Source organism: Triticum urartu, chromosome 1 (assembly GCF_003073215.2).
Source record: "Triticum urartu cultivar G1812 chromosome 1, Tu2.1, whole genome shotgun sequence".
Lineage (NCBI taxonomy): Eukaryota > Viridiplantae > Streptophyta > Magnoliopsida > Poales > Poaceae > Triticum > Triticum urartu.
The window spans coordinates 562,846,304-562,861,225 of NC_053022.1; the positions used below are offsets into that span (position 1 = coordinate 562,846,304).

At 43.7% G+C, this 14,922-nt stretch overlaps 1 protein-coding gene across 1 annotated transcript; it reads right to left on the reverse strand.

Moving 5' to 3' along the window:
- Nucleotides 1-13,732: 13,732 nt before the first annotated feature.
- Nucleotides 13,733-14,582, reverse strand: LOC125539557 (protein RADIALIS-like 3). The gene is made up of 2 exons (XM_048703045.1): nt 14,171-14,582; nt 13,733-14,092 (listed from the first exon to the last, which is right to left on the reverse strand). Exons 1-2 carry the CDS (start codon nt 14,437-14,439, stop codon nt 14,071-14,073), a joined length of 291 nt encoding a protein of 96 aa, XP_048559002.1. The 5' UTR covers nt 14,440-14,582; the 3' UTR covers nt 13,733-14,070.
- Nucleotides 14,583-14,922: the final 340 nt, after the last annotated feature.

The window sequence follows — 14,922 nt, forward strand, 5'->3', positions numbered from 1 at the left end:
TAATTCATGTGTACTCAATATAATTTAATGGCATGTAACAGGAACTCGCCGAAAAGCATGGTCATATGAAGTTAGTATGCTCACAGACAAGGTTCGGAAAAACCATGAAACTGTTGTCACAAGACCACAAAAAGTACATCATATCAGAAACCAGTCTTGGCGGTCTAACCCAGATGCATGAAGTGACTCTACGGCGCATAATGTTGGTTAGACTAGCCAAGAGCATAGATATGGACACGCAATCCATTACCATCGGTAAAACGCCAATTCCTATAACAAAAGAGGACGTGCAAGGTATATTTGGCATTCCGATAGAAGGGGAGGATATAGAGCCACATCTGGAAATGCAAACCGACACAGGATTGTTTACCGCCTATGCAAACAATGGGCAAATTTTGATTTTTGACCTTGAAACGGCGATCCGAGCTTCCAAAGCCCCAGACGGCGATTTCCTGAGACGGTTCATTCTGTACGCAATTGGTACTGTTCTAGCACCAATAGCACAACATTATGTGGACTCGAAATTTCTCAACCTTGTTACAGATCTTGAAAACCTTCGGAAATTTAACTGGGGATGTTTCACACTTAATCACTTCTTCAAGTCCGTTCACAAGTTTAGAAATCGAGATCACGTAAATCTACAAGGAAATCTAATTCTGCTCCAGGTTAGTGATAGATCACTACTTAATGTCCTTTAATTATTGTTCTGTTGCATATCTGTATGGTGATGAACTAATTTATTGTGTAGTATTGGTACTGGGAGCACGTGCGTAGTGGCCGATTAATGTATGCTTCTAGACCCCCTCCATTGATCGCATGATGGGACGAAATGATGGCTACTTTAAGAAGCGATGCTTACGAGAAAGGAGGTCTTCATAACGGGCTGGTACCTATCTACAATTGAACTTTCTATATCTGATTTTTTTTATTTGGTACAAATGGTTCATTATATTTTATAAAAATAGGCTGTCATGGAAATTTGTGCTCCTCAACGACCGTCCGAGAATTCTAATAATTTTCCAAGAAAAAAAGATGAACATGTGCATCAACATGATTTGTATCGAGCACCATCACAAGGACAACAATTTAGTAGCCAGCAAGTATGTACTCCAAGCAATATTTGTTTTTGCAATATCACAAATAGGTGTCATGGAACCTCATTCATTTAGCTATTGTTATCAACGGGGTTTTATTTTGTTTACACGGATTGAAATGGTAGTTGAAGTCATGAATGCGCGCATTGCTGATCATGAAAGGAAGGTAGGCAGGAAGTTAATGGAAATTGAGCACAGATTTGATGTCAAATACCAGACTCTAGGTGAAGACTTGATCGACATGAAGACTAAAACTGGCACTAATCCTAGGTTGTCGAAGGCCGAGGACAAAATTAAAGACTTAAGGAGGGAACTCCATGTATGTCATACTGTGCATTTTGTATTTTTTATGAATATGTTCCTTCATGTTCATTATTGTTTGCATTGTTACAGGAATTAAAATACGAATTTACAAGCAACCGACAATCAGTGTCACAGAAAGGAGGCGTGCAGGTGATCAATATGGCCCAGCACGTCAATATCTAAAAGTAACAAACTAATGATGAACTACCTTTGTTCATTGTAGGATCAAGTCAATGTGTGCAATTCATCCCTGACAGGAACTCCTAGGGCTAGCCAATTCACGACAGGGACTTCGAGTACACCAAGTGCAAGACATGTGACGGAAAACAATGAGGAACCACAATTAACTCCGACAGGAACTCTTTGGTAATGATTACAAGTTCACGGATGAGGACATAGAGACAGCCGTTTACATCCGCGGAACATACGACCCTGTTGAAATAGCTAGAATCGGAGACATTTCCCTCACAGCAGAAAATCTGAAGCGAAATTTGGACGACAAATACATTTATGGTGATGTAAGCCCATTATACTCTATTCTACATCATTACTGCAACAACTGTCTTATTATTGTATGATTGAAAATTTGGCAGGTTATTATGGCATATGCTCGAATTAGCCAAATTGAGAATGATACTACCTCAATCATATCCCCTCAAGAAACCGAAAAGCTGTTACAAATGAAGGGGGTGGTTCCTGTTGGACGTGCAGCCTCATGGTTAGCTCATGTAACAGGAAAATTTGTAGGGCGCCGAAAGGTACACGTTTTCCACACTTTCATAGTTTACGTACACACTATACACGACAAATTTCGGTTCTCAACCCAACCCAAATTTTACTGCAGGTGCATGTCCCACTCAATGTACACCAAAACCATTAGATGCTAATGATGTTTAATTTTGACAAAAAATAAATTCAGACTCTGAACTCCATGAATTATCATTGTGACAAGACCAAGGAAGATTCTCTTGTAAGTGTTCTCTTGCTGGCTCTTTTGATCTGCATGGAACATGAGCTCCCAAAGTACTGTAACCCTATGTATAACTCGTCGTACCCTAGGTGGACTCGATTCAGTTCTGCATTGACGAAGCTGTCAAGAAAGGGTTGATATCACCAGCTAAGAACATCAATTTTGCCGAATGGACCAAAAAACGCTATGAGAACATACCACAACAGACCGATGGGTACGCATGGCCTCATAAATTATTATTTGCATACACGAATAAGATTACTGATCTTTAACTAAACATCGCAGGACTTCCTGTGCGGTTTGGACACTGCAGTACATGTTGTCATGGAACGGGGATGAAATGACCGATATTTTGAACCAGGTAATTGAATGCCTAATTTAAATTTGTACTTTGTTTAGCTTGAAAGCTATGCTGACGTCAGTGTCGGTTATCCAATATAGGCAAGGATAGATATTTTCAGGTGGAAAATATGTACAACCTTACTGCATTCAAATTGCAATGCGCTTCGTCTCGAATCATATAAGTTCCCCATAACGGTTAGCGCTACATGAAGAATATATCATTTATTTCATAAGTCTCATGATTAGAACTAACGCAGCACTCTCTCTTATACAGAAGGAGGTGTACAATGTCCAACAAGCAGTTCTACCTGATGCTTCAGAAGAGGACGTAGAATTAGTCAACAATCCTAATGGTTCCAACGAACCTGACACATCCAACTCCCAGAAGGATACCGGTGCACCCAACTCCCCCAAAAATGGTGCACCCAACTCCCCCAAAAGGAAGAGAGCATGTGGACGCCCGAGAAAGCTAGTCGATCCCGAGCAAGCAGCAAAAACAAAGAGTCTTAAAGAACTAAAACTTAAATTTGACAGCAAGACCATAGCCAACCAAGTGTCTTCGTTACCATCACGGTCACGCAGAGAGCATAAACCAGCACCAGCTTTATTGAGCCCATTCAAACACAAATAGGTAGCATCAATTGATCATTAATTGATACATGCTCATGCTCATGCTCTACTTCTAGCATCATTTGATGCACATTTAGTTCTTATCAGAAAGTGGAAATAGGCACTTTTGGCAATCATGAGCATCCTCTACTTATTGCAATATCTAATGCATTGATACATTCTCATGCTCATGCTCTACTTTTAGCATCATTTGATACATGTTTAGTTCTTATCAGAAAGTGGAAATAGGTACTTTTGGCAATCATGAGCATCCTCTACTTATTGCAATATCTAATGCATTGATACATTCTCATGCTCATGCTCTACTTTTAGCATCATTTGATACATGTTTAGTTCTTATCAGAAAGTGGAAATAGGTACTTTTGGCAATCATGAGCATCCTCTACTTATTGCAATATCTAATGCATTGATACATTCTCATGCTCATGCTCTACTTTTAGCATCATTTGATACACGTTTAGTTCTTATCAGAAAGTGGAAATAGGTACTTTTGGCAATCATGAGCATCCTCTACTTACTGCAATATCTAATGCATCATCAGTACAAAGCTTGATTTGGCAATAGGTGGAATCGGTAATCATTTGCATGCTTTAATTTTGTCAAAAATTAATGCATAGTTCAGTTGTAACTGCTCATAGATATGGCAGGAACATGCTGAGTTATACACTAAACATAGTCATGCCAAGCTATAACTACCATAGTCATATTATTAGAGTTCCTAGCATGCATCACCGTACGGCAGAATAACACATCAACCATAAGATAGACCACCGTACGATACTTGAGTAGCTAAGGCCTTGTACAATGCAAGGTGCTTAGGGGAGTTGCTTATAGAAATAAACCAGGCTTTTCTTAAGCACATGTGCTTATTTGTACAGGGTAGACGCATAACTAGGCGTCTCTCCTGCAGAAATAGGCACCGGTGCTTCAGAAAAACCCTGTTTATTTTTCTAAGCACCACCCTAAGCATCTAGCATTGTACAAGGCTTAAACATGCATCACCAAAATAGTATTAACAACTAGGAACACTAAACCAGAGTAGCAGCAAACTCTTAACATAAACGGCAGATCAACCACCGCTCAGCATAGGTTCAGACACACCATAGGACATCAGTTTTAGACTCCAACAACAAACAAACATAGATAACATAACAGGACACGGCGGTCCTGGGGCAGAAGCAGCACTCTAGAAGCACATCACTTCTCTCCCTTCTTCAATGCATGTTGTAGGGCTCATTGACTTTGACAATCTCGAGGAAGCATGCGTAGGCAGCATGTTTAGCCAGAGTACTAGCTTTATGCTTCTTACCATGTCCATTGCCAGTGCTGAAGGCATGCTGGATCATGCCATCTATGCCGCCACCGATCACTTTGCAACAGAAAGGGCACCCAATCTTGCCAAAGAAACGGTACTTGATCTTCCCAGCAATCAGATGCCTCAGGGTGTACCGGCTCTTGCTGTGCCTGCTGTCCATGTTGTAGTCCACGTCGTCGTCATCCTCCTGTGAATTAGTGAATTAGTACACATAGAAGAACTCAGCTAATCTATTATGGTACATTGACTTTAATTACAAGGTTTTGAAAGTACACATGTGTAACATGGAAACTATCTATTTGCTAGAAATAAGGTGTATGTGCACATACATAATTGAGCCAAAGAAATTGACATGCATAAATATGGACGGTGGAATAGTTGCATTTACAGATTAGTGCACAAGTAGTACATAATTAACACATGAAAGACTTCATGAAGTGGCTTGGTTTAATGATATTTGATACTTGTTACAGGTGTAATTATTATTGGAATCAGAAAAATGGCTTCATTATACTCCTCCATGTTTCACACAAGGGGGGTTTGTTCTATCTACTGGAATGAAGAAACCATTATTCTTTCTGACAGCGGCAATACTGCTTCTCCAACATTGTTAGACCCTGATAAGTTTCAGAAGGAAATTGGTAAAGGAGCTATGGGGTGTCTCACTGCTCATATTGATGAGAGATGTGGCTGTGATCATCTAGATAACATACTGTGGAAAATTGTCTAGATGAAATGTTTTGATTTTTGGTATCCAGTGGATATGTACTGTCAGCCCATAATTATTAAGGGAGCGATCACTTCCTTTGCAAAATGGAAATCTGTATAGAATTTGCAAATGGATCATCTATGAACATGTGTGCAAACTAATCATCTATGAACATGTGTGCAAACTAATCATCTATGAACATGTGTGCAAATTAATTCATCTACATAAACTAAAATGAATCAGGAACTGCAGCATTTTGTCACTGTCCTTGGGAAGCCAATGGAGAATCCTGCCATATATCCATTGTTTAACCCAGTTTTTTCATTAATGTATCTCTGCCATGAACATTTTCTTGTATTTGGGTTCATTACCTCACTTCTTTCATTAATGTATCCCTTGTGAAACTTATGCTCATCTAGTTAACAAGACAAGCCCCAATGCCATGAAAAAAAACAGAGTATCTGCTGGAATCAGAATGTGAATCAGATTTAAAAATCCACATCGAACATGAAAATCTATGCTAGATCCCTACAATCCTACATACGTAGAACTAGCATGCCCAAGTGAAATTGATGCTCATCTAGTTAACAAGAAAACCCCCAATGTCATGAAAAAACAGAGCAAAAAACAAAGTACTACCTCAGATAGCTCATCGATGGCATCCTCGTCGAAGTCGCTGCCCTTCCTGCAATCTACGTCGAACTCCTTTATGGCGTTCTCCTCGAAGAGCTCTTCGATTTCGTCATGCACCTTGCGCTTACGCCTTCTCATCTCCTCCTCCTCCAGATCTTCCCCGACCTTGTGCTTGCCGACGGGTGCCTCGACGGCTGCGATGGCAGCGAAAGCAGGCACAACGGTCGCTGCACCGGTAGCTTCCGCCGCTACGGCGGACTGTACCGCTCCACCTACGGCTGCAGCCACGGCAGCAGACTGCTCTGCTCCGATGGTTGCCTCCGGCTCGTCCGCCGCATCTTCACATCCGCGCTTCATCGTCGGTCGAAGACATGAGGAGGGGGGCATAGGAAGGGAGGAGGGTGGTGAGGAAGGAGGAGAGGGTGGTGAGGTGGTGAGGAAGGAAGAGAGGGTAGGGAGAGGACGAGGGTTTTCTACCCGATTTGGGGAAGAAATGCACTACTCCTGCCTCTTGGAGTTACCGAAAAGCCGCGGGTGCCGATTTGACTTGACACACCCACCCGGTCGTCCCCATTCCATGTGGGGACATGGCGGTCATGCACCTCCTGCGGTTTGCCATCAATTGCTATCGGTCTCACAAGTGGGTCCCCTTGTCATCCACACAACCGAGCCACCACATGTACCACATTTTTCTTTCTTCCTGTCTCGACCACTCCACATCTTTCTTTCTCCCCTTCTCGACCAGCGCCGCCGCCGCCATCTCCCGACGACCCCTCTCTTCGCTGCCGGAGCGCGGCCGCCGCCAACTCCGGCAAGTACGTGAGATCTCCCCTCTTCTTCCCTTCCCCAACTGCGTCTCCCTACGGAGGCGGATCTGAGCCAATTGGTTTGGACTGAAACTTAGTTTTTGGATTGGATCTTGATTTGGTTTCTATGGTTTGAGACCAAATCAATCAATTAGTTTGAGCCGCCACTACCACCTACTACTGCTTCAAATCCAAGAGCCGTTGTTGCCGGCCGGAGCTCGTCGGCTCTCTCAAGCTTTGACGCCATGTCTGATCTAGATTCATGACGTGCCCTCGCATATGGCTTTGTCCATGGTTTGAACCTTTGGATTCAATCCAAAAGTTGAAAACGGTTTGGACTGGGTTGGATGACGAGCATGTATAGTTCGGTTTGTTCTAGATTCTAAATGAAAATATCTGGATTGGTTTGGTTTTGATGTGTGCCATGGATTAGACTGGTTTTAGTTTGGATGCTGAACTATTCCCGGGTTTAGATGAGAAGGGCATTGCCATTGTCATTGGCATTGCTTTATTACGTAGATGATAGAAAATAGATTGATTGGCCATTGCCAGTATAGGTTATCACTATGATTTATTATATGTATGATCTTTGTATTGTATTATGTACAATTCAACTTAGAGTTCAACATGTTCTGTGTAGAATGGAGGAAGCACAATGTGGACGCTGCAACTCACGGTGCCGGACCAGCCTTTCTACTGCCACGCTGTTCGGCATCTACTTCCAGCCTTCTTTTGTTTTTGCAGCGGTAACAATTTATATGAACCTTCTGACAGTAAATTCTTTTTGTTTTTTTTGCTATTTCCACTAATGTATTGTGTCTGTTATTTGTTTTTATCTTACACAGATTGTACCATGCAATGTGAGATTGGCATTCAATGAGCTCGTCGCAGACACCATGACCTTCGACGCTCTTGGGGGCCCATACACTATGCAGGTCGAGAAGGGGCGAAAGATAACCCAGATAGGAGGAGATGATTGGGATCGTTTCATCGCCCGCATGCGTCTTAGTGGGGGTGAATTGATCAGCTTCTCCTTCAGAAGAGATAGGCCCATGATTTCTGTTATCTATCTAAATTTGATTCCGGATAGTGAGGATGAAGTTCACGAGGAGGAAGATGGTGCTGATTCAGATGATGACGATTCAGATGATGATGAGAACCCACTTTTTGAATACCTGTATGCCCAAGGACTCAGACTGGCGACGAGGAAATCGGCAACCTCTGGGACATGCTTCCGCTACGTGAAGACTACCTAGGGAAGCCATTTGTGACCCGCCTCACAAGGACGAATGTTAAACGGCATATCATGGTATGTTACTTAGTGTGGTAATTACATGATATGCATGCTTAGTTAGTGTAGTAGTTCATATGATATGCATGTTGTAGTACTGTGATGAGAGGCCTAGTTTAGAATTCATTTAGTGAAGAATTTTATGACATGCATGTAGTGTAGTAATATGCGATGATATGCTTAGTGTACGCAGTAATCTAATGATATGCCTAATTACTGTAGTAATTTGATGCTTGGCGTATAGTGTAGTGATGTGATGATATATATGCTCAGTGTTGAATCCAATGATATATGTGTCTTGAAGTGTATGCTTTGTTGATAATTGCACGTGACATGATCATATATCATGTCAACTGTTTTCAGAAATTACCTAAGAGGTTACTTGATAGCTGTGGCATCGACCCAGACGAAGAAGGCATGGCTGCTGGACTACGCCTTACCAGAACGGGCTCCATCACCAACTGTGCCTATGCAGTGGACACGGACGGTCGCACTGTCTTGAGCAGGGCAGGGTGGAAGAAGTTCCTTTGTGCCAAGAATCTTCGGGTAGGACAGGCCATCCTACTCACTGTTGCGAACACCCGTCGCCATGACTTGAGGATGATGATCACCATCCACCTCATTTAGAACTGGGGTGGGCCATGTATCAATGTGAAATGAACTTGTTATGTTAGCTCTTGTTTGCGAGTACTTGTCGTGTATTACCGTACCTATATCTACTCATATCTAGGTACTATTGCTTGTGATGGATTGCAACTATTATTAACTGGTAACTAATGCTCTACTAGCTATGATTATTCCACTGTGTGATGTTTTATAGGCTGTAGTGTGACATGGTAACTGTTATATATGGTAGAGGCTTGTCTCTAAAACCTTGTACAATGCAAGGTGCTTAGGGATGTGTGATGTTCCACTGTGTGATGTTTTGTACGTGCCAGGTTGTAGTATGAAATGCTAACTGTTCTATATGGTAGTGGCTGGTCTCTAATTGGACCGACATGTTGAACTAGTATCAATGGTAGAGGCGTTTCGTTATGCGCCACATCCAACAGTTCACATAATTAATTATCCAAAGATTAAGGTATGAAACCCTTGGTCATACATAGCAACATTTTGTTCCTAAAAATTAAGGTACTTCCACATTCAAACTAACTAATACTACAAATTCGAAGGAACTACTTAATACATTAACAGCACATAGGGAAGTAGCCCTGGTCCAACGGCTAGAGAAATGACGAACAAAAACTGAAAGAAGAAGGATCAGCCAGTAGCAGCACCATCAGCCTCCCAGCCTCACAACTTCAGCCAGCCTGGTGAACTCTAGGTTTTTTCCTGCAAAACACACATGTGATGTTGGAGGCAAGAAAATAAATATGCCAGGGGTCTTGTCATGGCATCTAATCGCACGGAATGCTAGTACAAATGATGGAGAACAAAACATCCAACATGAGCAAATTCATAGGAGTTCTAGATCCATGGATAGCATCAAGAAAAAATGCTCAGTTTTAATTCAGACACAAGACTTGGTGAAAACATGCATATTCATATCAGCAACATGGATATGGCATCTTTGCAAGCTTGGGTCAGTGACTTGTCTTGTGTTTCATGGCATGACAATAATTTTAATAATAAATAGACATGAAATTGACCCAAACTCATGTACAAAGTTAGGCCATATGATGCATGGATTAATTCAACATAAATGACAAAATGCCAACTTTGTATAGAATTTGCAGTACTGAAATATTTTAGTGTGTACCGGTGTGTACTGAAACTGCAGTAGTGAAATAATTCAGTGTGCATCGGTGTGTACTGAAATTGTAGTAACGAAATATTTCAGTGCCTACCGGTGTGTACCGAAATATTTCAGTGTCTACCACTACAACATTACAAATTTTGCCTAGGGCAGTACCGAAATATTTCAGTGCCTACCGGTGTGTACCGAAATATTTCAGTGTCCACCACTACAACATTACAAATTTTGCCTAGGGCAATTCCGAAATATTTCAGTGCCTACCGGTGTGTGCCGAAATATTTCAATGTCTACCACTAGAACATTACTAATTTTTCCTAGGGTTCATATGATGCCTAGGGTTCACATACATCATAATCCATCCTCCAAATCCATGTACTCAAATGTTCATGCAATTCATTGAGATTAAAATGCCATCTAGCATTCCCTCTCTGAGCTATTACGATCAGTATCACCATGATGTAAGCACGAGCAGTAGGAAGATGAGGAGTGGGGAAGCTTACTCTAAACATAGCTACCGCCGCCGTTCAGACGAGGAGAGCGGCGAGGGAAGCGTGGAGAACGGCGGGGAAGCGAGGTCGCGACCACTGTCCTCCTCATCTTGCGCTTTGGAGTCTCCGGTGACTCGGTTGGAGGCTGCACAATCTGCAATGGCACCTCGTGCATGGTGGGTTCCTGATCCAGTGGATGCTCTACCCTGGATCTAAACGCCCACCACCTCCGCCTGGTCCACTCGCTGGACGAATTGGCCTGCTCCATCGCCCAGAGGAGAATCTCGATCTTCTGAATCGGTTGCGCGGGCGGGGGGGAAAGCTTTGCCCTCTCCTTCTTCGTCAAATTCTTGAGAGTGGCCATTGCCGTCCAGCTCATCTTCCTTGTGTTGTCAAACCAAGAACGGATCTCCCTCAACCTGGCCAACTTGACCTGGTCGCCGCCGGCGATCTGCACGAAGTCGGTGTTCTCGCCGCCGACCGTCAGCTCGATCTGGCGTGGAAGAGGGGGTGGGGGTGGTGGGGGGGTTGCCTGAGTGGAGCGAAGTTGCAGCGGCAGGAAGGAGGAGATGACTGCGGTGGACTTGGAGGAGAGGGAGGAGATGGCCGCCGATGAGTAATTGTGGAATGTGTAGCACCATGGCGGCGGTTATGCATTCGACAAGAGGGGCGGCGGTTATGCATTCGACGAGAGGGGCGGCGGTTATGCATTCGACGAGAGGGGCGGCGCGTGCAAATTTTCCTAGGACTAAACTGTCCCTAGATTAAAACGCGTCCCCACCTTGTCACGAGTACCGGCCCCACTCGTTTTAGTATTTTCGCGTACTTTCATCGGAGTACTACCCAATACTTCGTATTTGTCTGCCGTTAGATCGACATCAACGAATGGTTCTAAAAAAGCCCAACCACTCTAAAACTTGTAATAACTTTTTTAGGTGGTTTTTGAAAGTAACCGATATGATTCCCTCTAAAACCGAAATTATCACCCAACTTGGGCCTATGTCCTGCTCTCCTCCGGTGTCAAGGGCGCAACCTAGATTCTGTCAGCCACGGGCATGAACATATCCCACGTCTATGCGCGGAAAGCTGATAGGATTGGCTGATTCCCAATTTTGGCACGCAGCTGCGATAGGAACGGAATCGTTATCATCACCGGTGATCAGGTATTCAAGTCGCTGTCAACGGCGACACATCGTCGTGCTGAATCGTGTTCATGTAACTAGGCAAAAGCCCTTGTTGGCTCTGTCGGCTAGCCAAGCCAAAACGTTGCAAGGAGGAATGGCCGGCCACTAGCTAGCTGCATATGCATGTGTACGCAACTTGCACACGTTAGAACCTTGGGCAGATGCAACAGCCAAGCTGGTCAAAGGCTGGCTCCAGAACTATTGCAGCCTGGCGATTCTGCTAGCTTGCTAGCGCCACTGGTTGAGACAAGGGTGAGCATCTCTTGCCTGCCATGGCCGATGAGATCTGGCTGGGTACAGGGATAAGATATCGGCATATCGCAGCCTTTTGCAGATATATACCAGATGATGCTCACCCTCGTCAGATGAGTGAGAAGAACTCCTTGGGTTGAAACTAAATCTCCCTCCCAGAGCTCTAGCCACCCCCCTTGAGTTACTCAAGTGAGAGTGAATGAGTTACTCAAGTGAAATTGAGTGAGTTACATGCCGCCCATGGGGACTTTATATGGTAGAGGTCCTTATAAATTACCAAGGCTACTCATGAGAGTGATATGTGGGGAAGGATATATAGGTCAAGTTTGGTAAGGGAAACTCCAACGCGGATCATCAAAATGGGCCTCACCAAATGTGTGAAGGCCATCCAACTGTAGGCACCAAATGTCCGCTCCTAGTTTCTTTTCCATACCCGGAGTACTCAAAATAATCAAATATAAACAACACAATTCGTAAGCAACTGAAAGAGGAATATTCCAATGCAACAATATTTCAAATAAAAATACTCTCTCCGATCCATATTAATTGTCGTTGATTTAGTAGTTGTACTAAATCAGAGAAAATTAATATGGATACGAGGAAGTATTACAATCCAAACATAAAGTTTTGAAATAAAAAAAGTTAAAATTTGAATTCAACTTTGTTAGATACGTGTTCTAATTGTCCATGCAAAAACCGCAAAGATGCTCAATCAGATCATTCTCAAGCTTCACATGAGTTCCTTGATTGCGAATTTGATGATGCATTTGGAGAAAATCCTCAAACATCGTCGGATTCTATTCTGGAAGCTGAATAGGATCACCCAAATTTTAAAAATCCAGACCATGGAGAACTCCATAACTCGTATCCTCCACGATCATGTTGTGCATGATCACACCAGCTATCATCACCTCCGAGAATGTTTCTATATCTCATTGTTTAGCGGGTCCACTAACACTGCAAAATTGTTTGAACCGGTCACAATGTTGTCGGTTTGTAGGATTTCGAACATCAGGACTGGTCCAAACAATTTTGGTGATTGCCGTTGAATGGAAGAAAATGTCCTCCCGTCCAAACAGTTGCGGGCGATTTAGTGACCCCGTTGGAGTTGCCCTAATCTATGAGGACTAGTAAATATTGGAGGGTTTATAGTCCATGGTGGGCCATCCCTCTAGCTACCCTGATGCGCTTTGGCTGTCTAGGGCAACTCTTCAGTTGGGCCCTTTTGCTCTTCTTTTATTTCAGTCACCCTTGTCTTTTACTTTGTATTTTCCTCTGACTTGTTGAACATGAAGGGCATGTTTTTGAATTTTGTTGACTTGTGGACCATGAAGGGCTTGTTTTTGAATTTTGTTGACTTATTTTCTCTTGACCATTTTGCCACATACAACCGGGTGGGACTCAGGTAAATTAGTTATTCCTACAATAGTTCTCAACTAGGGGGGAGCTTACCTCTGGAAACCCTTGCACTTGAGGAGCAACAAACAGTTGCCTAGCGTTATCCAAGCACAACAACCTGAAGCGGCTCCACCATCATCAAAGGGGATGTTGTAGCGGTTCCACCGAGTGGAAGAGGAACCATTGACTTCAACGGGCAGAAGGGGAGGAGGCGGCCCATGGCTCGGACCTGGTGCCCCAATATCTGCGGGAGCTCCACTATCAACAACAACGATGAACCCATGCGAGGAGAGATAGCAACCCTAGCATGATATGGTTGCTTTGTAGTAGTGTGATTTGTTCTCAGTTCTGCTCTGCCATTTGATCAATGGGTGCGTGTTCTCCGTCCTTGCTCACATAATACTATTTTAACATATATACTCATGATCCCCACTGCCTCTATTGTGGCACCTCAACGAGATGCTAAGCTGTAAGTGCTCCCTCAAAAAATATGTGATTAAAGCGTGAAACACACCGCAGTTGTTTTGTCTTTGTATTAGTAGTATGTGTGTGTGTAACATATTTGGCATTAACATATTTGTCTCTCCATTGATATGGACATTAATATTGTACATTAGAATACATACGAGATAAGTTAAACCCATGTGAGTAAGGAGACAAGTCGATCTCACGTACATACTTATAGACCACTAGTATTATGAACATGCATGCATCTGCATAATCGGCCGACTTTTCTGCCCACTAGTCGTGCATGTATACATTGACATGGAGTCATGGACACCATGCACACGCTTATGAGTATTACTGTACAAGGTACCCCCATGCACGCACATGCTTCTTCGTTCAGTCCATCTGTGTAGTGTGTATCATCCCTTGCCCATTACCCGATTACCTCCTAGCTAGATCTTCAAGTGCTTCAACCTGATCACACAAGTTACCTGCTTAACTCCATCTTAAGCCCATGCATAACTATAAGAAACACAGCGATGGAGGTCGTACCTGTCAGCCTCGTAGCTGGCGTTGTGGCCGGGGCCAGGACATGGGGGACGGTAGGCGGGGAAGGGCACCTTGCCGGCCTCGATACGGGCGATGTCGTGGACGAGCAGCTCGTAGTAGCGCCTGGCGTCGTCCGCCGACTTGCCGCCGCCGACAGCGCGGGCGATGTTGTGCCAGCGGTCGGGCGTGTCCCTATCGTGCACTGCCAACGCCTGCTCGAACAGCTTGTTCTGCATCGGCGTCCATACTGCGCTCATTGACAGGGAAGCCATTGATGTCCCTCAACGATTGGTTCCTCGAACGATAATTAAGCTGCTATATACCTTAACTTATGACCTGAACTACGCTTGGATATTGGCTGCTGGTGAGATGGATGAGGAAGGTGTGAGAAGAGGTTCTACTTATAGCACTCGAGGAGGATTCAGCTTTGTGTGGGGGGGCGGCGAAGATGGATGATAATGTGCATACGAGTGGAGGGGAAAACTAGAGGAATTTTGAAGCAGCAGGCCAGCACGAGAAGGGTGAGGAGGGGAGACGATTGGAGAAAGGAACAAAAATTTTTGTCCCCTGGAAGTGGAGGATCTACCTTTCTATCTTTTCGGACCTTTTGCGTCACGAATCGCCTCGGCATCCTTCCTCACCTTCTCCCTCTCAAAGATTCAAACAAAAAAATTATGTATGCATCCATACATGCATATACATGTGTGCTCTCATAGTCTCATACTTAAAGTTGAGACATATGCATCTTCATATGC

Bases quoted from the DNA above. Each gene is read 5' to 3' on its own strand.
- LOC125539557 (XM_048703045.1), bottom strand. From the start codon at position 14,439: ATGGCTTCCCTGTCAATGAGCGCAGTATGGACGCCGATGCAGAACAAG. The intron at 14,093-14,170 runs GTACGACCTCCA...TTGTGTGATCAG, and splicing joins GCCAGCTACGAGGCTGACAG to GTTGAAGCACTTGAAGATCT.